This window comes from Eptesicus fuscus, chromosome 14 (genome assembly GCF_027574615.1).
Source record: "Eptesicus fuscus isolate TK198812 chromosome 14, DD_ASM_mEF_20220401, whole genome shotgun sequence".
Classification (NCBI taxonomy): Eukaryota; Metazoa; Chordata; class Mammalia; order Chiroptera; family Vespertilionidae; genus Eptesicus; species Eptesicus fuscus.
Genome location: NC_072486.1, coordinates 11,463,918 through 11,487,753, shown reverse-complemented (window position 1 = coordinate 11,487,753; position 23,836 = coordinate 11,463,918). Strand labels below are relative to the sequence as shown.

The 23,836-nt window shown below is 38.9% G+C and overlaps 2 protein-coding genes across 5 annotated transcripts; one reads left to right on the top strand and one right to left on the bottom strand.

Annotated features, from left to right (window-relative positions):
• Positions 1-345: 345 nt before the first annotated feature.
• HNRNPA2B1 (heterogeneous nuclear ribonucleoprotein A2/B1) lies at positions 346-11,585 on the bottom strand. 3 transcript variants are annotated; one of them, XR_008558157.1, is made up of 15 exons: positions 11,505-11,585; positions 10,668-10,785; positions 7,807-7,842; positions 7,599-7,709; positions 7,278-7,424; positions 6,790-7,000; positions 6,536-6,637; positions 6,378-6,458; positions 5,490-5,552; positions 4,274-4,393; positions 3,901-4,023; positions 2,919-3,001; positions 1,848-2,761; positions 1,418-1,550; positions 346-880 (listed from the first exon to the last, which is right to left on the bottom strand). XR_008558157.1 is itself a non-coding variant. In XM_054726531.1 (13 exons), the coding sequence occupies exons 1-12, from the start codon at positions 11,163-11,165 to the stop codon at positions 2,940-2,942; spliced, it is 1,344 nt and encodes a 447-aa protein (XP_054582506.1). In that variant the 5' UTR covers positions 11,166-11,180; the 3' UTR covers positions 346-880; positions 2,919-2,939. The 3 variants fall into 3 exon arrangements, 1 of the variants encoding a protein (XP_054582506.1); XR_008558156.1 differs by lacking the exons at positions 1,848-2,761; positions 11,505-11,585 and adding an exon at positions 10,996-11,180; XM_054726531.1 differs by lacking the exons at positions 1,418-1,550; positions 1,848-2,761; positions 11,505-11,585 and adding an exon at positions 10,996-11,180.
• Positions 11,586-11,791: 206 nt separating this feature from the next.
• On the top strand, positions 11,792-23,488 carry CBX3 (chromobox 3). Of its 2 annotated transcripts, none has more exons than XM_008147937.3 (6): positions 11,792-11,952; positions 13,113-13,164; positions 16,554-16,696; positions 18,955-19,117; positions 21,554-21,648; positions 22,200-23,488. In XM_008147937.3, the coding sequence occupies exons 2-6, from the start codon at positions 13,141-13,143 to the stop codon at positions 22,324-22,326; spliced, it is 552 nt and encodes a 183-aa protein (XP_008146159.1). In that variant the 5' UTR covers positions 11,792-11,952; positions 13,113-13,140; the 3' UTR covers positions 22,327-23,488. The 2 variants fall into 2 exon arrangements, with proteins under 2 accessions (XP_008146159.1, XP_028011300.1); XM_028155499.2 differs by having other exon boundaries at positions 11,792-11,989.
• Positions 23,489-23,836: the final 348 nt, after the last annotated feature.

Here is a 23,836-nt window from a genome sequence, read left to right as displayed (position 1 = left end):
CCTGATACTTCATATTATCAAAACCAAAGAAAATGATACAGCCTTGGTATTTCTTTCATGTTTTTATGCTTTTTGTTATTTTAGGTAAATATCAAAGAAAGTCACTGTCACTAAATTTTATCCACCATACTTATTAAACCTTTTAAAGACAGCTACCCAATACTCGGTGTAAAATGCAACCACTTTAAGAAACTAGAATGACAAATTTCATGTCTTGGTGCTTTGCATAACCACTTAATTTGTACCACTGTTTAAAAGCCTGTAATACATTTTTAAAACACCACCAGGGATGTTGACCGCACATGGTAAAGCCAGAAAACTATAGCAGCATTCCAACGCTGAATATAGTGTATAAAAGAATGGCATTTTATTAGGGACAGCCAATAATGTCAATGGTTTTCTCATATCTATTAAAATTGAAAAAAAGGGCAATATGTACAGTTTTGTGAAACTGCTTTAAAAATCTAAGGGATGGCAATTCTTTAGACAACTGAATGTTTATAGAACAAGATTCACACATTTTATGTGTAAACATTACACCAAGAATTTGGATACAAAAGTATTTATTTTATAAACTTTATATTTAAAATAGAACTTTAATCTGTCTACTCACAAAACCTAATTTAAAACATGATACATTTAATCTCTGGCTGATTTGATGTTATTTTTACAAACAATGCTCAACTTGTAATGGTTTTATATTAAGAACCTATACTAAATGAAGTTTGTATTTTATCAGAAAACATTTCCCTTTAGTCTTAAGAGTGCTTTTTAAAATGAAGGCACCAACAACTACTTTCAGATGGTACAGAATTTCTTATTTCTTGAAGACTCTGTGGTTGACCACTTCTTCATTAGTTACCTGCAGCAAGACACCTTCCTGCCAAAGGAAAAAAAAAGTATCTGAAGAAGTTTATCACGTTTGTCCAAAGAACCTAAATAACTTCTGTGGTGGTCTTAGGATCAAAGACGACTCACTGGTGCATACAGCAGAATATGCCCTGATTATCACTTTCCTGAAAAGGCAATAAAGCCAGGCAATCAAACTCTGATGACATTTAAGAAATGAATTTCAGCAGCGAACATATCTCTCTCCTATAAGATAAGGGAATTGGGAAAGAATTACCACATTCATACCCCAGTATTTAGTACTAAATACATACAGGATTTATAATGTAGTCAGACACTGTAAATATAAACTATTATCTGAAATATGATTCAGCCATTTAGCCCTACCTATCTCCTTAGCCTAATCCTGAAAGCATGTAAAACTAGAACCATATGAAGTAAAATAAAATGTATTTTTAATAAAAACCCCAGTTCTCAAAATGCTTGATCCAAGAAATGTGAATACACATGGGTGTTAATGATGGGAAATTTCATGGTTTATTGAGCTTGCAGCCTAACTTTTACCTACCATTTTACTACCAACACCACTGAAGGAACCAAGAAAAGCTTTATTAATCACTTGGCTTGCCTCAGCTGTTGAAATGAAGCACTTTACAGTCTTTGTGGCAGCAGAATATACTTGTCCATGGTTCATATCAATGCTAAAATTCCAGCAGGGAAAAAAATGATATGTTAAGCACCTGAATCTTCATAGAGGGAGAGGGGGATGGGAAAGAAAGAAAGGGGGGGGGGGGGGGGAACACAACCAAAATAATTTAAGTAACTGACAGACTGGAAGACAGGGTTTATGAAATTATTCTCTTGAGTTTATAAATTGTTAAACTCAATTTATAGCTATGTTAAACTACTAAGAACCACTATACTGAAAGACCATTGAAGAGTATTAGTTTATCTTTTGGGGAGGAAAATTAAGAAAGGAAAAGTAAATAAGATCTTACCTAAAGAAGTTTAACTGAAGCTTAGAACTATTTGCTCTACACCCTCAGCTTTCGTTGGCATCCTTATAAACTACTGTAGTTAAAAGCTTTGTAGAAACAGCACAATTTTTTAAGACTGGCTGAACTTAGTAGCCGCCAAGAGTTTTCTTGTACTAGACCTGTATCCCTGAAGAGTACCTCGCTGGGGTTATTTCCTTTCCTTGCATTGAAGAAGCAGCATCTAAAAGATCTAAAAAGGTGTTTCTCCTTGCAGAGATATCCCTTAAGTTATCTAGATAATTTAATCCTGATGAATTGCAGACAACACACTTATATCTGACCAGCATTTATCTTACACAAATATAACAACAGCTTTGCAATGGACCTTAGTTATACTACCCACTCCTTAACTTATTTAAAATAAAAAGTCTATAATTACACAATTTCCTTTAGAATTATTTTATTAAATCATAAATGTACAACAGCTTCTTAACTCTACACACGCACTTAAATTTTTTTAAAGGAAAAACGTTATGTCTTATTACACCATGATCCTGGCTAATAGCTTTTCAAAACTTTGAGAAAAATCTTAAAAAAGGTTTCACATGTCACCTGAAACTTACAAATTTAACATTATCAAAGAAGGAATGCTTCTACACTCTTACAAAGACCACTAGAAATAAACAACAATTAAAAAGCTAAGAAACTGTCTCAAAGGCATTTTTTTACAATCCTTCCTCCACAGTAAGGTAATGTTATTAAATAATCCAATCCATTCACAAAATGGCTCTCTGCATCTGCTCTGGTGTCTTCTGCCATATCACTGCATACTTATGCATGACTGAGATAAGAGTTTCCTTAACATTGTTATTCGATAACCTGAAGCTGTTCTGTTACCTCTGGGCTCTCATCCTCTCCTATTTATACAGTGAAGCCTGTTTCAACAGAAGTAAAGAGTAAAAAAAAAATAGGTTATGAAATTATCCATCTAACCAGGTTTTAAGGAAAGATAACATGATCCTAAAAAGCTTTTACTCCTGACAGCTAGGTCTCCCCAAGACAGTAATAATGTAAAACTCAAAAGCTACTTACCCATGGCAAATAGGAAGAAGCTCAATATCGGCTTCTCCCTCCATAGCCCCCACTTCCTCCACTTCCTCCAGGACCATAGTTTCCTAGAATAGGACAAAGCAAACTTACTTCATTTCCCAAAATCAGCATAATTATTAATCCTACCTTTTATCTATATATGGGCTTTAAAACAGATCATGACCCATTGTTTCTAATTATCTTAATTATTTGGAGATAAATTACCCAGATATTACTGAACCTACTCTCTTAGAGAGTTATCATTTGGAGCCAGTAAGGAAGGTATATTTAAAAAAATACTGAGAGGCATAAGAAATCTATTTGGTCCTACTACATAAAAATGAATAAAGATTTGTGATTAATATTTAAAGAGACAACTCATACAAATGTGTAACACTTTGCTATGTGCTTGGCAATTTTATTTGGCTCTCATATAATCAGTAAAGGGGGAAAAACAACCCCCACGCAAAATATCTAACCTCCTTTCCCAAATTGTAAATACAGGGTGGGGTACAAGTAGGGTTACAGTTGTGAGTACACTAAACAGTATTTATTCTTGTAGCAATTATTGTATTATTTCCCCTATGAATTGTAAACCTCCCTGTATTTTACGCCACTTAACATCCTAACCATCCATCACACCAAATCCAAGCTAAAGTTACAACTGAATTATTTCTGGGGAGTTCAGTGACCTTGTAAAAGCAGGAGTGGGGAACTTCCAACCCTCAAAATCATTTGGTCTGGCCCTGCAAGGCATTAGGGGAGTAAACTAAATGTTTGACCAAATATAGAGGGCTACTTTTTTTAAGTTGATAATCTTGTATTGCCCTCAAACATTATAAATATCCTAATGGCTCTTGGCAGAAAAAAGGTTTCCCAACCCTGCTATAAACCATGAGCATGTTATCTTTCCCATTCAAATCATGTCAAAGACTAATCTTTTCCTTTAACCCCACAAAATGACTTAAAGAATGTAATAAATTACCTCCACCATATGGTCCCCCCATGTTCCTGCTACCACCAAAATTTCCACTCTTCATTGGACCATAGTTAGATGGTTGCTGGTTATAATTTCCAAAATCATTGTAATTTCCACTTCCGTAATTTCCTGTAAAAAAAAGTTTAAATTCAAGTTTTGCATAATGACCCTCAAATTTAACAATCAAACATTAAACAGTGATACATGCCAAGTATTTACAACAAATCTCCCAAAAAAGCAAATCAGAATAAATGCAAAACACCTATCTACAATTCTACAATTTTAAGGCAACTATTGACAACATTGAATTGAAAATGTCATTAAAAGTCATTAATTCCACTCCAAATTCCCACATAAAGGTTGCAGGTGAATTTATTACCTCCTCCATAGTTGTCATAACCACCTCCGTAGCCCCCACCCTGGTTGCCATATCCAGGTCCTCCACCACCATATCCTCCTCTTCCTCCTCCATAACCAGGGCTACCTCCAAAATTGCCACCTATTATAAAATAAGCCTTTAAGTAATTACTTAATATTTTCAATGCCATTTGAACTGTCTTATCAAACCCATTTCCAGATTTCCAAAACATATTTTTTGTAATATATTTGTTCTATGAAATCTCTTCTAGAATAGCCTCAAGGGCAGAACAAAGTATCCCTGTTAAAATCTGGGGGTGGGGAGTACACACCCACAACCAACTAGATAAAACCATTAGAGACAAATACCTATTAGTGTCTCCTCTCTTCCCTGAAATTAAAGGTATTAATGGTTCTCTTTAAGATACCTTGTATTTTGTGTTAATGTTTCTGAGGGTAGATGAGGTGTAAGCTAATAAAACAAGAGCCACCCCATCCCCTTAAGTGGTCCAAAAGATTCAAAGTTCCCAACTCAGATTTGTTTCCTAATAATATGCTCACTACACCCTTCACCTGAGTAGAAATGGGGTGTGTCAGAAATTAGCAAACTGATGGGCAATTAATTTGGATTTCAAAGCAAAGTTGGAAACATGGAGATGTAATTTAGTTACGTATAATTTGTGGCAAAATCGGTCTTTTGCTAGCTCATGTTGAAATGTCTTTACTAGGAATTTGCCAGCAGGTATCAACCATTTCTGTATTCCAACAAAACATCTAATATTATCACTTGATATGTAACAGTGGCTCATAACCTTAGCTGAACCTAAGAGCACCCTTGTGTATTTTAGAAATGTTCCTTTGGTGACATTTGGGAAGTTATCCTGGGGGATTAATCATAATTAAGGATTAAAGCAACCTAATGGTCCTATCTAATGCCCTATACTTTTTCAGGGAAACAAACTATCACATCTATGTCCAATTCTTTTGCTTGAGAAACAGTATGGCATCTTTAAATTCTCATTTAAAATTCACCCAAATGATCTTGCATCCTATACCACAAGTATACTCTTTTCTAAGGTGTGGATTTTAAAGGAAAAGCCAAATGACTAAAACCACTATCACTTAAAAGCTCTTCAAAGGTAAAATGTAAGGCACAGAAAAAGCTCATGTATGTATTAAACTGGACAAACATACAGCATGATTGAATATTTTAAGGCCCATAAATCAAAGAAACTGACCTCCAGGTCCTCCTCCATACCCATTATAGCCATCCCCAAATCCACGACCACTTCCATAGCCATCTGTTAGGGGAAAAATAAATTATGATAAATATACCCTATTCAGTTTCTTATCTTCCTTTCCTCCATATTCTCTATTACTACCTACGGATGATTAGGAACCATCTCCCTTTATGCTGAACATTAGTATTAGTACTTTATCCTTCAAAATAAACACAACAAAGTGTAATCCATTAACACTCAGTCAAGATAACTGCCTAATTTGAGGGCTTGGACTTGGCAAACCTTGATTTAAGAGATTCCATTTATTTACACAGGAATGACATTAAATGGGGTCCACATTATTTTATTCAGATAATTACTTTAAGTCTAAATAAAAAAAAAATTTAACAAGATAGGTGACGTTTCTATGGTATTTTCACTCACTATTCAGGGTTATTTGGTAGTTTTATAAGGTGGTTGTAAAGCCATTTTAAATGTTCTTAAAGACCACAAAAAGGATTTCTGTAATTGACTGTCTTTTTAAAAAATTTAATTTTTTAAATTGATTTCAGAGAGGAAGGGAGATGGAAACATCAATGATGAGAATTGATTGGCTGCCTCCTGCAGGCCTCCTACTGGGGATCAAGACCACAACATAGGCAAGTGCCCTGGACCAGAATGGAACCTGGGACCATTCAGTCCTCAGGCCAATGCTCTATCCACTGAGCAAACCGGCTAGGGCTGATTGTCCTTTTTTAGCTTTAAGATTTACCTCTTACCTTACCTAGCCAAATCAGAATATCCCATCTACTTATAAAAAGTTAAGAATACCATCTTAAAATTAAGCTGACTTCATGATTCTAGTCAAAGTTTCCCAATCAAGCATATTTAAAACTTAAAACTTACCAGATCCTCCTCTAAAGTTACTTCCTGGTCCTGGCCCAAAATTTCCACCACCACCTCGAGAGTCTCCAAAACCAAAGTTTCCTACAATAAGTGCCCTAATTAGTAAAAAGCATTTACACAAAGAAATCTTTAAGAAAAAAAATAGAATTAAAAGGTACCTCCTCTTCCACTTCTAGAACTTTGAACTTCCTGCATTTCTTGTCTAGACAAAGCCTTTCTCACTTCTGCATTATGACCATTGATGGTATGGTATTTCTGCACTGGAAGGGAAAATTCAGGCTTCAATAAATCAGCATTCTATAAATTTTCTTATAAATTACTTTAAAGTTTGCCTTTTAATAAAGATGTAGGTATTAACATACCCAAAATTTAATCTATGAAAGGGGCATACATTTAGTGCTTATACACTTACACACAATCTTATCCACAGGATCATGGTCATCAAAAGTAACAAATCCAAAGCCTCTCTTCTTTCCAGACTGCCTATCAGTAATTATCTCAATGGTATCAATTTTTCCATATTCTTCAAAGTAATCTCTAAGATGATGTTCCTCAGTATCTTCTTTAATCCCACCAACAAACAGCTTCTTCACAGTTACATGAGCCCCTGGCTTTCCAGATTCCTGTAGTAGTAGGTAGGGGGAGGAGGGGGTGAGTCAAATCATGACCACAGAAACCAAATATGATTGAAAACATCTCCGGGTACGATAAATTGTTTCTATCCTATGGTAAAATACCAGGTAACCCAACAGCTTATGAATAAGAAACTCATCTTCGGGAAACCACCATAGCTTAAATTGAGCTAAATAAAAAGAACTAAGTTCTTTCAAAATTTACATTTTATCTTCAGTAGGACAAAATTTTCTTCACATTTATTGCACGAAGTTATGCTATGCTCACCTCTCTTGCAACAGCACGTTTTGGCTCAACCACTCGTCCATCAATTGAATGAGGTCTTGCAGCCATGGCGGCATCAACCTCAGCCATGGATGAAAAAGTTACAAAACCAAATCCTCTTGATCTTTTGCTTGCAGGATCTCTCATTACCTTTAAGACCAAAGGGAAACTAGCATTTGATCTAGTTATCTGTTCAATTAATAGCATTTTTAAATTAAGAACCTAGATTTGTTATTTTCTCCAGGATTCACTCAGTATTTTAAACAAATCAGCCCAACAGTTGAAGGACTAGTATGTAAAGGCACTTTTATGTATTTAACGTACCACACAGTCTGTAAGTTTCCCCCATTGCTCATAGTAGTTCCTCAAACTTTCTTCTGTGGTTTCAAAGCTCAAGCCACCAATAAAGAGTTTACGGAACTGTTCCTTTTCTCTCTGCAAAGGAAAACACCATTTCAATTTTTATTTACATTTTCTCTTTGTATGCAGGAATTTAAATTCTTAAATATAAGGTGACCTGCTGGCAGAGTACCTTTTTCCTCTCCAAAGGAACAGTTTCTAAAGTTTTCTGGAGGGAAAAAAAAAACTTACATCAAATTTTAACCATATGTTAAACTGTATATTAGTTGTGTTACACCAAAAAATTTCGTCAGCTGTACTACACGTTTCAAAGTCATATGCTTCATTTAAACTTACTTGACATTAATTCATATAAATTCAGTATCACTTAGCTTAAAAAAATACTTTCTGAAGAGAAAGGAGCAAATTTATTCCCTGGTCATTGAAGAGTTAAACAATCCTCATCAGAATTTGCATTCAACTCTATATCCTAGAACAAAATGTAACATTAAATACTCAGTTTAAATATTTTAAATATAAAAATAGTTGGTTCTTTACACAACCCATAGGTTACCATTTAGGATTTAGTTTTAAGTGTCTGCTTTGTTTCCTTTCATTTGCTCCCTCTGGTGGAGATTCTAATGTATTGCAATAAGAAAAAAATCCTTTCTCCACTTACCAACTACTTTTGGTTGGGTTAAAAATTTATATGTTCAATATATACAGCAAAATATCCTTAAAATTCACTCTGACCAACACGGACTGATTTTTATGACCAACTAAAATTGTTTATATCTTAAAAAGTAATAACCATGATTTCCTGGGCACTCCGATTTCTGGTACTTAAATTGACAATTCAGAAACAAGCTGAATGAATACAGGGCTAACAACCATTAAGTCAGTAAAATACATTCACTGTAATCATTTCACTTTTCAAAAATTTCAACAAAAATATTTAAATGAGCACTGTGACTACTACCACTGGGGGGAAAAACACAGAAAGCTCAAGCGTATTGAAATTATTGGACATCTGACAAGCTATACAACATACGCTTTTCAAATTTTACAAGCAAAAAGGATAAAAGCCTAGGATGAAATCTCTTAATCCCCACACACCAGCAAGCAAATAACGCTGCTTTATCAGTCCTGAATTTGGAGCCAACAAGTATGGATTGGAAATCATTTGGATTTTCAGGTAAATTTTTTTAAAAAATTAGAATAGGTCTGCTGTCCATGACCAACTGCCATGAATGTGCAATATAAACTAAAAGATCAAATTAATGTGACTTTCGATACAACAGGAAAGGTTATTCCCAAATAGCATTACAACTCTCAACCCAGTTACATTCAGGCTTCTCCCTGCGCGCACGACATTCTTCCCATTAACAAAAAATACACTGATAAAGCAAGCCAGACATTTTTTTACTCAGTTAACTGCTTTCAGGAATCTGAAAAAAAATTTAAAGATTAACAATTTATCAAACTAACTTCTAATACATTTAAATGTCAATATATTAAAACGATTACTTCAAATATTGATACATTAATTCTTAACTAATTTTACTTACTAAAACACTGTATTGTCAGAAAAATAGGTCTTTTAAACCCCAAGTAAATTACTGATTAAAAAGTGCAAATACAACAATTTTTTCAAATCACTAACAAAAGCAAAAGCTTGTTACTTACCTCTGTTTTCTCCAAACTTACCCGATGTCCACTATCGATTACAAATTTATTTTACAAGGGAGCATAAGGTCAAAGAAAATGCCCAGGTAGACACCACCCCCCCCATTCACTTTAGACCTTATACTTATCAATGTAATGATCAACCATGATTGCAAACATAAATGAAAAAAGCAAGTGACAAAGTTCAAATACATAACGGCCCAGCCAAAAACCTATCTACAGCAATACACGCATTGAAGGACCGAGCCGTGCTTTAAAAAAAGCGTTTCTATTTCACTTCCTCTTATAAGAATGCATGGTCTTAACCAGTAAAGAATAAATTTACAGATAAAAATATTTTTAAGACTACGAAAAATACAACTCAAAGGGAGTCCTTCAGGAAAATAAGTTTTCAAAAATGAAGACGCCCCCAACTATAACCTTCCCCACACCTACCCATAATGGGTACTAATCTGATGGGTCCTAATTTTGGTTTTATTTCTAATTGTAAAGTTGGATGCAAAACTGGCTTTAGTCCCCGCAAACCAGAAAAAAAAAAAAAACCGTTACCCAGAGAAATAAGCACTGCAAAACGAAATGTTTTCTTTGTACTTTGGGTCGCCTTAAAGCTGGGCTCAACGCTTTACCGCGAGGCTCCTCAGCGGTGCGACCGGCGCCCCCCCCCCCCCCCCCGCCCTCCGCTGTGGCTCTGAACGCAATGGCGCCATTTCATCGAGGAAGGGAGCGCGCCTCTGATGAGGTGCGCAGGACCTGACCAGATCCACGCTCCCAAAACACTCGGCATCCGCCTCCAAACCGCAGGAAACCAGCCCGGGGGAAAAGGAAAATGGTTGCCCACTTCTATTCTTGGGTAAGGGAGTCCAAGTAGCAGCATTCAGACGGTTAAAAAGAAAAACGCGGCGACGAAGGAGAGGAATGAAAATGGCGGCCGCCAAATCCGGTTCCCGGGAGAGGGGGAGGGGAGGCGCCGCAGTCTCGCTCCGGAGGGCCCCAGGCCCGGCCAAGCGCTCGCTCGCGGGGACGCCGGGGCCCACACGCGAGCCTGTGGTAACAGGGCCGGAGCGACTCCCGCCTCCACGCCCCACTTTCACTAAAGCGGGGCCGCGTCCGCCATGTGGGGAGATCCCCATCCCCCACCCCCAGCCAAGGGAAATGGCGCCGGGAGGCTGAAGGGTGGGGAAAGCGCTGCACAAACAGGCCTCCGCGAAGGACGACCCCTCTGCGACAGTGTCCAGAGGCCAACCGCTTCTGAAGTGGCCCAGTTCCACGGCCGCTCTCCCACGAGACGGGGGGGGGGCCGACTTCCACAAAGGCGCCAACGGCCTCGCCATGCCCTTTCCAAGAACTCATTGATTTCAAACCCGTTACCTCCATCGCGGACTCAGTCGCTTCAGCCCGATTTCCCGCAGCCGAGCGAGATGAGAGAGATCTCCGCGGTCGCACGCGAACCGGACTCGTCCTGGCGCTGTAGTAAGAACTGCCGCCGCTGGAGAAACAACAAGGCTAGAGGCACGTCCGCACGCGTAGCCGGCGCCGCTGCTAAATGCCGCTCCAGCCGCGGCCGCCGCTTTTCTAGAACCTTCCCTCCCACCAACGCGTCTTTACGTCAGGGCGTTGCGTAAACGCCCTAACTGCCGCCAATGGCGGGAACCCTCCACGCCCGCCTTACGCCGAATGGGTCCTCCGCCCTCCCTACCGCCCCGGGGAGCGCTGGACGTCACTTGCGTAAACCGGCTCAGTGAATTGCGGAAGGCTCGCGTCGGCGCAGTTCCCTCTGTGGAACTGGGTCCCAGCCCCCGCCTGAGCGCAGGGCAGGTGAGAAACGGTCGCGCCATTGGAAACTACAGCTGTCGGGCGGAGCTTCATCCCCAGCCCAGAAGGTCCACTCCCTCCGCAAAGCCTCCGATAGTGCTCCCATCTGGCCTTCCGCCCCCCGGGGAAAATCTGTGTAGCCTCCCCCACAGCCCTCTTCCTTCCCCCACCCCTTCCCCCGGAGCCGAGGGCTGACTCGGCCCCTTCCGGGTCCCCCCCCCCCAAAGCCACTTCTAGTCAACACACTCCACTGCGCGCTCCGCCAACCGAACCCTGGTCAGTATCTTCGGGGTCCAGTCTCGGGGGCCGAAGGGGACCCCCCTTCCTAGTTCCCGATCCCGCCCCGGCCTTGCTTTCTTCACCACCCACCTCCCGGCATTGGGAGATACCCACCCCCCAGAGCGAGGAAGTGGGCGGAGTCCGGTTTTGGCGCCAGCGCTGCGGCCAGCGAAGCCGAAACGTCCCCGCCCTGAAGACCTGGGTCCTCGTCCTCGCCCCTCCTTCCCTCTCCCGCCCCTCCGGGGACCACCTGGCGCCACCCCGCGAACGGTAAAGTGCCGCTGTGGCCAGCACCCTCCCCCGGGGTCTGGGCTCCGGCTCCCGGCAGGCACCGCGCGGCGCGCGGCCCCGCCCCCTCCCCGCGCGCGCGCCCGCCCTCCCGCCGGCCCCGCCCCTCGCTGTCGCCCAGCGTGGGCGGCGCCAATCCCTCTTGCGGCGCAGCCCCGGCGCGCGTTTCCCCGGCCCCCTCCCCCTCGTAAGTGGCTGGAGCCGAAGGCGCGCAGGGCCGGAGACGCCGGAGGAGCCGGAGACTCGGGACGCGGAGCTGCACGGAGGCGGTGAAGTCGGTGTCTTTCTTTCTCTCTAGCGATCACACGGAGGTGGTGCTTCAGATGCGTCTTGGGGACCCCCCTCCCCCTCACCCAGTTCCCCAGCTCCCACCCATCCCCACCCGACCCCGAGGCGGGGTGTGGGGTGGAGGAGCGCAGAGGCGAGGGGAGACCCCCCCTCACCGCGGGCCTGGCGCGGGGCCGGCGCCGGGGATTGCGATGAGATTCCTGGAGAGGGTAGAGACTGGCGACAGCCGCCTAATTTCGAGACAAAGCGCATTTATTTCTCCCCTCCCCCATCTCTGATCAAAACGTGAGGCCCACCTCCCCCCTCCCCGGCGTGGTCGCGACGGGGGCCTCTTTGGGGAGGGCCGCGCCTGTTCTCCGGCTGCTGCGCGGCCCGCCGTCCCGAGGCTGCGGCCGGCGCTCCGTTACGTGGCCGCCGCGGGCGGGCGGAGGCGCGGGCCCCGTGGCGCAGTGCCCTTGAGCCCCCGCGCCGCGGCCTTTGTTTCTCCCCGCGGATGCGCTGACCACGAGGCCGGAGCTCCCGAGTGGGGGTGGGGGGGCGGGGCTGGCTCCTTGGCTTCCTCCGGCGGTTGAGGACCTGGGTCTTAGGGGGAGCGGATGGAGGTGCCGAGGAGGTGGTTTGTTTTTAAGTGGTACCAAATGGTACTGAAGCATCTTGGTGTGTTTTTCACTTAGTTTTTTTTTTTTTTTAACGAGGGACTGGAAAGAGGGAAGGTTTCCAAGAAGAAACCAAGTTAGGATTACCTAGGCGACTCTTAGACCTATTAGGAGGCCTAGAGGGAAAATTCACGGTACTTGATCATTTTGATTGGGTAATTGTGTCTGATTTTGAACCACACTATTTGGCCATTTTTAAATAAATACTTGAGTGTGATGGAAATGAGATTTGTGTTAGGAAGAAAAAAAATGTCTGCAGTTTTTTTGCCCTGTAAAGCTGTCTTAGTCCCCATAAGGTTTCTAGACCCACTTGGTTGGAATACTGATAGACTCTCAGGAATCTATTACTAATAACTTACACAGCAGTTCACGTTTGCTGCTCAGTGGATTTGTATACATGGGGAGGGGCGGTTGGAATCCAAAAGACACTGTGTTTAGCTACATTTTTGTGTCATGCAAACTTCCTTTTAACTGTCATGCATTTTTCTAGTAATAGCTCTTCGAGTCTGCAATAAAAAATGGCCTCCAATAAAACTACATTGGTAAGTTAATGAAAACCTAAAATACGTAAGGGTCTAACTCAAGTTTTTCCTCTGAAAATTATAACTTTGCATTTCAATGATTGAGAAATTTACATCCATTTATATTCCCCAGTGCCCTCTCCCCCCAGTGTTATGGGAAGAATTAGCTGCAAAAACAAACGCATTACATGGAGATGATTATTGATTTGGCCTAATAATTTTGATTAAGTTAAGGGAGCCTAAACTTGAGTATAGCACAGTATGTAACATGGAAGACTATATAAGTATGGACAAAGCAGGAAAGCCTTTGTTGATTGGCATATTACCTAACTTACTGTATACTGAATTCTAGAGAAATAAGTATTTGTAGTATTGCCCAGGATTAAAGAAGAGATACCCAGTTAGACTGGGACAAAACTCATTGATTCTTTCAAATACTTTGGGCACATGGTCATATCTCAAACTTATTCTAAAACACCGAAGGGCCTTAAATTTTAATCATTGCCATTTTTTTTTTAATATACAAAATGAACCAAACTGTACATCTATCCAGTAAGGAGAGAAGAATGGAGCGTATGAGCAGATAACCTTTTTCTCTCCAGTTTCTTAAACCCAAAGTTTTATTCTTAGCTTCATTTAAAGTTCTACAAATGTGTCAAGACATTTTACGTTCAGTCAAGTTATAAGTTTAAAAAAACACTGGGGTATTCACATGATAATCATGAAATTCAAAGTTATGATTTCCACAGTATTTAATTCTGACACATTGCATTAATAATAATCTTAAGTATACAAAGGTATTGACATCTAAATAAAGCAAAACATTTGGTTTTGGTTTGTACATTTTCCCCTTGAAGTTTACACTAAAGGGCAAGTTGGTGATTTTTAATTTGTGTCATCATTAGAGTGCACATGTAAATTAAATATCCTGGGAAATAGGAAATATAAAACCTGTCTGGTGAGCCTATGGTGCAAATGATTCTCATCAAAGCCATCAGTGGAAAAAGCACAAAGCATCTTCTGTGCCACTTCAGGATTGAATTCGAATTCCATAATCAGTAAACCAAAGTGTATGTGATTGAATTGGCTTTATGGTCACTTATGTCCAAATATTGGATGGGAAAGGAGCTATTGCTTGGTTCTTTGAGGATGAATATATAGATACAGAAGCAAGTAGATGCTTATATTAAAACTAGAGGCCTGGTGTACAAAATTCTTGCAGGGATGGGAGCGGGCGAGGTCCCTCAGCCCAGCCTGTGCCCTCAGAGGATGTCCAGCTGATGACTTAGACCCCCTCCCCACTAAGCTGGCGGTAGAATATGCTTAGCTCTGCCTGCTGCCGAGGCGAGGCAGGAGGCGGGGCTCCCGCTTCTGGCTGAGCTTTGCTCCCCGTGGGACCGTACTGACCACCAGGGGGCAGCTCCTGCATTAAGCGTCTGCCCCCCCTGGTGGTCAGTGCGCATCATAGCGAACGGTCCTTCCACCATTTGGTAGATTTGCATATTAGTCTTTTATTATATAGGAGTGAATTGATTTTGTACACAATTTTTTAATCTTTATTAAGTGGTTTTATATAGTCTGAGGGTTTATCCTTTTCATTTTCTGTGTTTATTTTTGTCATCTTTATTCTGTCCATCTCTTATCCTCATGGACCTATTTTGTTTGTCATTTAGGATTAGTGTCTAATAAGCTTATGTTCACACCCAATTTTTCTTCATTCGTCCCACTACCATGCTTACCTTCCTTGTACTGCACAGAAGCAGAAAATTATCTGATTGGGTGCAGTGCCCAAGTAATGTGTGTGTGTGCCTCTAAATAACTACATAGTTTAAATGTTCTTTTGCAATCTCTGGTATTCTGTTGTCTTTTTCTGCTTTTTTATTTTTTTAATATATTTTTATTGATTTCAGAGAGGAAGAAAGTGGGGGAGAGAGTGATCGAGAGCTAGAAACATCAGCTGCCTTCTGCAAGCCCTGCACGGGGGAATCGAGCTCGAAACCTGGGCATGTGCCCTGACCGGGAATGGAACTATGACCTCCTACTTCATAGGTCCACACTCAGCCACACCGGCCGGGCTAGTTATATGGGGTTTTAAAAGTTTACTCATTTTCAGCCCTCATAACAAATCTGTTTGAATTATTAGAAAACAGTGATTTGGGCTTGGTTTCCTGCTTCTCTTAAATAGTGTTAATCTTTGAAAAAAGAAAACTAAGCTAAAAGTGAATTTTGTTGGCTACTAATTTAGACTTTTTTTTTTTTCTTTAATCCTCACCCAGGGATATGTTTTTATTGATTTTAAAGAGAAACATTGTTTGGTTGCCTCCTGTACTTGCCCCTATTGAACCTGAAACCTTTTGGTGTATGGTGCAGCACACCAACCAACTGGACCACCTGGCCATGGCCCAATTTAGACTTGAGTAACCAAGAAGGATTTTTTTTTTTTTTTCACAAGTAAACTGATCCAGCAGTTTGATATCTTGAAATGACAGCATTTATAGCTTTGTTCCAGTTCAATAATATATATTATCAATAGAGATTATGGAAAAGTAATCTTCTTTTTAATCTAGTCATGGTCTCCTTAGTTGATCCTGTAACTGATACTAGGATTCTGAACCATGTTATCATTCTTGCAGTTAACCTTTTTTCTATATTGATGAGCCTTTTAACATTGGTGTTTGAATTGACAAAGAAGGTCTTAGGGTTTGGGGGTTATGATTTCACTTATTAAGATCTCTCACTGCCGAAACCGGTTTGGCTCAATGGATAGAGCGTCGGCTTGCAGACTGAAAGGTCCCAGGTTCGATTCCGGTCAAGGGCATGTACATTGGCTGCAGGCACATCCCTGGTAGGGGGTGTGCAGGAGGCAGCTGGTCGATGATTCTCTCTCATCGATGTTTCTAGCTCTCTATCCCTCTCCCTTCCTCTCTGTAAAAAATCAATAAAATATATATTAAAAAAAATAATAAAGTAAAAAAAAAAAAGATCTCTCACTGCTTCTTACCTCTCCTCTGTCTAATCCCCTAATACCATCTAGTTGTGGCTGTGTTGTTAAACTGAGTGAAAACTAGTAAACACAGTCTTGTAGATGACATAGAAATAGACCAGGAAAAGATAACAGTCTTTTCCACACAGTGTTTTTTATTGTATTGTTTAATTGAAAGGTGGTGAGTAATAGGTTTAAGCTAAATCAACTTAATTACGTATTTCTTTATTGTATTAGTATCTGTTGGCTTCCCTCTTCCCCCGCCACCCCCCCCCCCCCCCGAAGTGTCTACCCTAGGATATAGAAGTAAAAATTTAGGTGTCAAATTCAACAATAATATAAGCAATTAATTTAGCCTTTAAAATGTACCCAAAAAACAAGATATTTTATAATTATTTTTTTGTTTGTTTATTTGTTTTTGTTTTAGCAAAAAGTGGGAAAGAAACAGAATGGAAAGAGTAAAAAAGTTGAAGAGGCAGAGCCTGAAGAATTTGTAGTGGAAAAAGTATTGGACCGACGTGTAGTGAATGGGAAGGTGGAGTATTTCCTGAAGTGGAAAGGATTCACAGAGTGAGTGAATCCCTTCTATGTTTAAGGGCACTTAAGCGGCATTTAAAACTGGTTTTCAACCTGAGATTTTTTTATCAGTTTGCCCATGGGTTTCTTTAAATTTATAGAGTTCCTTTCATTCAGGGTATCTTGTTAGAGTTCTGTTTAAAAGGAACCAAGTTCTTAGCCTACAGGTTAGCCAAGCAAATTTGAGACTAGTTGATTACCTTGGAGCGTCAAATTTATAGAATTATTGTAGTGCTGTGTAATGTTTTTTTGTGTTGTATTTTTTAAATTGATTTTTTAGAGAGGAAAGGAGAGGGAGTGAGAAACGGTGCTATCAGAGCAGGCCCTTGATCAGCTGCCTCCTGTACGCCCCCTACTCCGTTCCGGCAACCTTCCAGTGCATGGAACAACGCCCAACCATTGGGCCACGTGGGCCAGGGCTATGTGATGCATGCATTTCATTGTAGCTATTGTACTAATTAATTAGAATACCTAATCTACATCACTTCCTTACATGAGGAGGGCACTAACATGGAGGTTCTATAGTGTAGACCAGTGGTTATTAAACAGAAGTGCTTGTTATGATCCAGTTCTTACTGTATCCTAAATCTCTAAGAAGTAGAGTCTGGGCTTTTTTTTTTTTTTTTTAAGCTCCCTGGTTCCTCATGATCCTTGTTACTAGCGGCTCTCATAACTGCTTATATTAGCTGTCTTGTGAATAACTTGCATGCAGAAATTACATTCTTAATGTTTATCATGTACAAATGTGCTTGGATTCTCTTCTGTCTTACACCACAAAAACAGTGAGGCTCCATGGGCAACAACTATTAATAATGGATAGGTAGAAATCTACAAAAATTTTTCTGAGCATGATGGAGATGAGTATGATAGATTATTAGGCTTCAACTACCTGAAATCTAGCTCCACCATTCACATTTTAAAGCCATCTCTTTAGCAGTTTGGGAAGAATGAATTGAATGGAAGGTTCAGGTTTTCCTATTTTATCAGTACCCTTTGTTGAGTTCAGGTATTTATCATAAGTTCATAATGTACCCCTAGAAAATTTTCCTACAAATAGCTGAACCAAGCAAATAAGCCTGAACTATTTTTGATTTAGATTTAACCAGTTTGATTTAACCAAAATTGATAACCTTCATATGGTAGAGAGTTGGTTTTTGTTGTTGGTTGGTTTTTTAACCTCCTGGCATATTAAAAACTCTATGTCTTACCCATTAAATGTTAGGAAACTAACTCTTCCCTTTCTCCCCAAACTGAAGGCTACTAGTATGATTGAGAACCTACTATGTGTGGTACTGTGTGTTAGGTAATATAGAAGGCTGTCATGAAAAGAACACTACAGAATGGAGGCTCCACTTCAGCTCTTTTGTCCTCCTCCACCCTCTAATTTAGGTGTGCCAATTTTGAAGTCTGAATCAACAAACCAAGTTGAAACCAGAGGTTAATAGCACCTTTCCCAGCATCTCTAAAATGATTAGTTTCATTCTATTTGTGTAAAGGCTTTTTTGGATCAGAGCACACAAAGTTTGCAAGCCTATCACTGTTGAAGGATGATCGTACTTTCACATTTGGTAATTGATATTTGTTTTCTTTCCAGCCCTTGTTTATGGGCCCTGAAATTCGAATTTTATAATTTTCATTTTGAAATATTTTTCCAACCAGTTAAAAATGTAAAAAACAGAAGGCTGGATTTAACTTTCTTTCTGTTGCTAATCCCTCCTTTATATCATTTCCCAATTTGAGCACTCAGTAGAAATTGGAGGTACTATCTCATGTTTGAGAATGCCTCAGAATTATTTTAAACCACAGTATTGGAGGCCCTAACTCTACGTATCTTCTGATTAATCTATTAACCCTTTGCACTCGCTTGCTTTTTTCTAGATTCCTTTATTCTAATGCTAACTGTGTCGAGTCACACTCAACATCCGAGTGCAAAAGGTTAAAGTAATTTTACAGTGGGAATTAGGAATTCACATTTTTAAATGGGTTGTTTCCATAATTTGGAAAAATATTAGCTCCAGTTATTCTGGTAGAATCAGGTTTTGTTAACCTGGAGGTAATATAGCAGATTGACCCCTTGGATAGGAACTGTGAAAGAAGACATAAGGGAAGTATGATCACATTGTGTTAAAAAAATGTGAGGGATAGGGAACAAGTGGTTAGCACAGGGGACTTTTCAGATATATATTAAGTGAATCTGAATGACAGTGATAAACCATGTTTAATCGAATGAACTTTTTTTTAACTGAATGCAGTGCTGACAATACTTGGGAACCTGAAGAAAATTTAGATTGTCCAGAGTTAATTGAAGCATTTCTTAATTCTCAAAAAGCTGGTAAAGAAAAAGATGGTACAAAAAGAAAGTCTTTATCTGACAGTGAATCTGATGATAGCAAATCAAAGAAGAAAAGAGATGCTGTAAGTATAAAATATTGCCCACCAAACTGGCTTTTTGTAAAAGATTGATGGCTTGATGTTTAAAATACTTTTAAGATTTTAATGCTTTTAAAATATCATTTAAACACCTTTTTAAAAGGCTTACTTTAAAGTGTGCTAGTGTTACTTTGGGTAGATTCGTGGATATGGTTCCAATGATCCAAGACTAGCAGTCCTTGAAAACAATCCACATAGCTCATCCTGATTGTTGACCATTTAACAGCTTTGACCACAAGAAAGTACTTTGGTATGTGATCTTTCCATTATCAAAGTAATGCCAATGATACTTTGATTTTGACATAATCTTTGATAATAACATTTTTTGTTTTATTGGCGTGAATTGAGGCAGTTGGTTTAGTATTCACTACATGCTCAAATCTTTGCTAACTGGTGTGTGTGGCTTTAGGCAAACCACAACTCTGCTTACTTTCAGCTTCAAAACAAATTATATTTGCCCTTTGTTCTGGGAATGGTAATTTGGGAAAGGGTCTTTGTTCTTAATTGGTATTTAGGCTTGGGGACTAAACATACAATACAGATTTCTTGATAAGATCTTTATATTTTAAATTCGATCATTTGAACTAGATGCCACATACTTTACAGATAATCCATTAAATGTTCATGACATCTCTATTAAGATGATAGGTATTATCTCCATTTTACAGAGGAGAAACAGAGGTTGGCTATAGATTTGGTTTGGATACTTTAGCGGTCAAAACAAAAAAGTAACAATGTTAAGAATCAGTATATATTAGTCCCCTTATATCCAAGGTTTCAGTTACCTGTGGTCAACTGAGTTCCAAAAATACTAAATTTCCCCAACCAACATTTTCTGCTCCTGACATCCAACCATCAACATCGTCATGGCTCAATGATCCAGGATCACCTGGAGCCAGATGATCCTCCTTCTGACATATCATCAGAAGGTCATTCATTACTAGCTTAATGCTACATCATAATGCCTACGTCATTCATCTCATCATGTAGGCATTTTACCATCTCACATCATCACTAGAAGGGTGAGTACAGTACAATAAGATATTTTGAGAGACTACATTTACATAACTTTCACAATGTTTTAATTGTTTTATTTTATTACTAGTTAGTCTCTTACTGTGCCTAATTTATAAATTAAACTTTACGTAAGTATGTGTAGGGGAAAACGTGTGTAGGGTTTAGTACTATCCACTGGGTCTTGAACATATTTTCATGAGTGAATAAATGGGGACTACTGTATGTAATTTAAAAGTCAACCACGTGTTCTACAGAAGCACTGTTTAATTACAATAGTTAATTTTCATGCATTTAGCCCTTACATTGTGCCAAGCAATCTTCTAGATAACTTAATTTGCATGTCATATACATGAAAAGTCTGTGAGATAGCTGATATAATTCTTCCTATTTGGGGGGGTAGTCTAAACCACAAAGAGGTTAACTTGCCCACAGCTACGCAGCTAGTAGAGGTTAGAACCATTATTCTAAGTAACCTAGGCATCTGACTTCAGAGTCTGGGATGTTGATGTGAAAGTCTGGGTAGGGTGAAAAGATTTATTGATCTAAACAGCTCTTAAACTTTGGTCTCCAGAAAATTACTGAGGATCCCAAAGAACTTTTGTATATATGGGTTATACCTATAAATGACTATAGTAGGAATTAAAATAGAAATTTCCAAAGTATTTATATATTAAGAATGACAAAATCTATTGCATGTTCGTAACTATTCATGAAAAGTAACTTTAAATGTGAAGCATGTCATTTTACATTTTTGCAAATTGTTTTAATGTGTGGCTTAATAGTAGACAGTTCTATATTTGATTTGCTGTGTTATGATTGGTGGAGGCATGTGAAGACAATATGAAGTTACAAGTACATGAAAAGAGGGGACCTTATGGATAAATGGACACCCCAAAGGTCTCAGGGATTCCCAAGAACCCTCAGAGGACACTTTGAGAATCACTAGTTTATAGGAAGTATTTTATAAGATTTCTTACTATTCAGATTGATTGATTACAATACTCATTAATCTTGAGTTTTATGGATTTTACTATTTTGATGATTCTATTTTTGTATGTGCTTCATAAATATAGGTAATTTAGGCTAATTCCTGGAAGTGATTTGAAATGTTATCTTTAAGGATTTATAATTATTAAAGTTATCAGAAATAAAGGTATTAGTTTGTCTGTTTTAATTTATGATTTAGAATACTTTTAAGACATCCAGATTTTTTTTTTCTGCTTGCAAAGTTAATAGAAATTATGATGTGTTTTGAATTAAATGAATATGTTCTAGTCATTTCTGTTTCACTATTGAAAGGTTTTTATTTAAAAGTTATATGTCACAAAAACAAATTGGAAGTTAATATTATTAATTTGCTGTGTGGAAACATATATGCAAATAATCATTTAACTTCTTAAACAGGCTGATAAACCGAGAGGCTTTGCCAGAGGTCTTGATCCTGAACGAATAATTGGTGCCACAGACAGCAGTGGAGAGTTAATGTTCCTTATGAAGTGGTAAGTGTGTGGGTGATGACTGTTACATTCTAAGTACAAATAGATGGGCTTTATTTTTTTTATTTTTTTACTTTTTGGACAGATATTGAGGAGTGGCGGGAGAGATAGGCATTGATTTGTTGTTCCACTTATTTATGCATTCATTGGTTGATTCTTAATAGGTGCCCTGACAGGGGATCAAACCTGCAACCTTAACATATTGGAACCATGCTCTAACCAACTGAGCTATCCAGCCAGGGCAGTGGGCTTTTTTTTTTTTCCCCCTCTGTGAGGCTTTATGTAGAAAGGGTTTTATAGTTTTCATCATTAAATAGAGAATAATTATCTGCTGAAGGGATGATTCTACTTAATTTTACTAATGATACTTTAAAGCAAATATTAGCAAACTGACCTGTTCTGTAAAATGAAATTTTATTGGAACCCTAGCACAAGTACCTCATAATCCTCTTGAATTGTTAAATAATCTGATTAAATTGTGATGTGTTGAGCTGTCCTCCTTTGACAAAAAGGGTTTAGATTTTTAACTGAATTTTTTTTTTTTCTCACAACAGGAAAGATTCCGACGAGGCAGATTTGGTGCTGGCAAAAGAGGCAAATATGAAGTGTCCTCAAATTGTAATTGCTTTCTATGAAGAAAGACTAACTTGGCATTCTTGTCCAGAAGACGAAGCCCAATAATTGTTTGCATTGCTTTTTATATATATTTATACATATATATAAAATTTGGGTCTTGGTTTTTTTGATTTATTAGTGTGAAGAAAGAACTACATTATAATGAAAATCAAGTTTGATATGTTTGTTTTGAAGTAGTGCTGGGGAGTTGTTTGGGGGGTTGCATCTATAGCACTGGTTACTTTGAACAAAAGCTTTCTGTAGTTGCTTCCTTTATCAGAAAAGAACATTTGATACCATGTTGTTGTATTTTTTCCTCTGCATTAGAGAAGTTTCTCTAAATGTTTGGGGAAATCTGCATAGTCATTACTCAGTCAGAATTTGTATGTGCCTAAGGATCATTGTGGGGTTTTGTTTATTTGGGGGAGGGAGGGCGGGTGGGTAGGTGTGTATACATATGTAAATGGTTTTCTTCTTTCTTTTTTCTTTTTTACCAAAACAACACCATTTCACAGCCATAGATTAGCTCATGTTTCTGAGCTGCCATCATTTTCAGCAACCTAAGAAAAAAATCATTTGAAGTTAAATTGAAATTTTTCCTGAAGCTTTTAACCTTCGAAATTAGATAATTTATAATTAATTGGGCAGTTATATATATAATGTAAGCAGTTTAAATTGGACAATTTAAAGTAGACATATCAGAATCCATATCTACAATCATAAATGCAAGTTTATTTGCAAAACCCCTGAAAGGAAAATTTTATCACTGCCAATAACCTCCTCACCCAAATGAGAAAACTAGGCAAACCCTGATGTGTTTTAATTAGTTAGGTAAGCAACACTTATTTAAAGGTTTTACCTCATAAAATGTTCCTTTATAAGAAGTTGAAATTCCTGTGCTATATGGCTAAAAATTAGGGTCATGGAAAGTGTAAGGCTTTATTCATGGATACCTAATCAGATTGTTAGAGACCTTGGCAATTTAGGGCCTGCTGGAATAAATGGGTGAACAAACTTTTTGTAATCTAAACTCTTGGTCTGCATGTTTTCTCTTTACTCCAACTCAGTCTTTACATGTAGGCTCAGTCTCAGTATTGGGGGTACTGGTTCAACAAAAGCCAGGAAAAACAATAGCTTTGTAGTAAACAGAATGTTACCCAACCAACTGTATATTGTTTACTTTATTGTAAATACTGGTAAACAATGGTTAATAAATAGTTTTATATTCCTTTGTGATTAGACTTTTTCTTAATCTGATTGCCTTTATCCTGAAGGTAGAAACACTCACAGACATGTGGTTCCACAAAAATGTTGTGTGGTGTTTTTTTGTGTGGGAAGATGAAAATTAGTCTCATGTGAAATTTTAATACTTGGGATATAGTTTGTTAAAATTCCATCTGAAAAACAAGTTTTCCGATAGGATTGAGCTGGTTGTGTTAGATCTATGTTTACTCATGTCCAAAATCCACAGAGAGAATGAAGTCATTTTGCAACATACACAAACATTGGACTACTATGTTGTATAGCTGAAACTAACGGTCAATTATACCTCAACTTTTTATAAGAACATTAATAA

Bases quoted from the DNA above. Each gene is read 5' to 3' on its own strand.
- HNRNPA2B1 (XM_054726531.1), bottom strand. From the start codon at position 11,165: ATGAAGCTCCGCCCGACAGCTGTAGTTTCCAATGGCGCGACCGTTTCT. The intron at 7,843-10,667 runs GTAACGGGTTTG...TTTTCCCTCCAG, and splicing joins CGACTGAGTCCGCGATGGAG to AAAACTTTAGAAACTGTTCC. The intron at 5,553-6,377 runs GTAAGTTTTAAG...TTCCCCTAACAG, and splicing joins TAACTTTAGAGGAGGATCTG to ATGGCTATGGAAGTGGTCGT.
- CBX3 (XM_008147937.3), top strand. From the start codon at position 13,141: ATGGCCTCCAATAAAACTACATTG. The intron at 13,165-16,553 runs GTAAGTTAATGA...TTTTTGTTTTAG, and splicing joins CCTCCAATAAAACTACATTG to CAAAAAGTGGGAAAGAAACA. The intron at 16,697-18,954 runs GTGAGTGAATCC...AACTGAATGCAG, and splicing joins AAGTGGAAAGGATTCACAGA to TGCTGACAATACTTGGGAAC.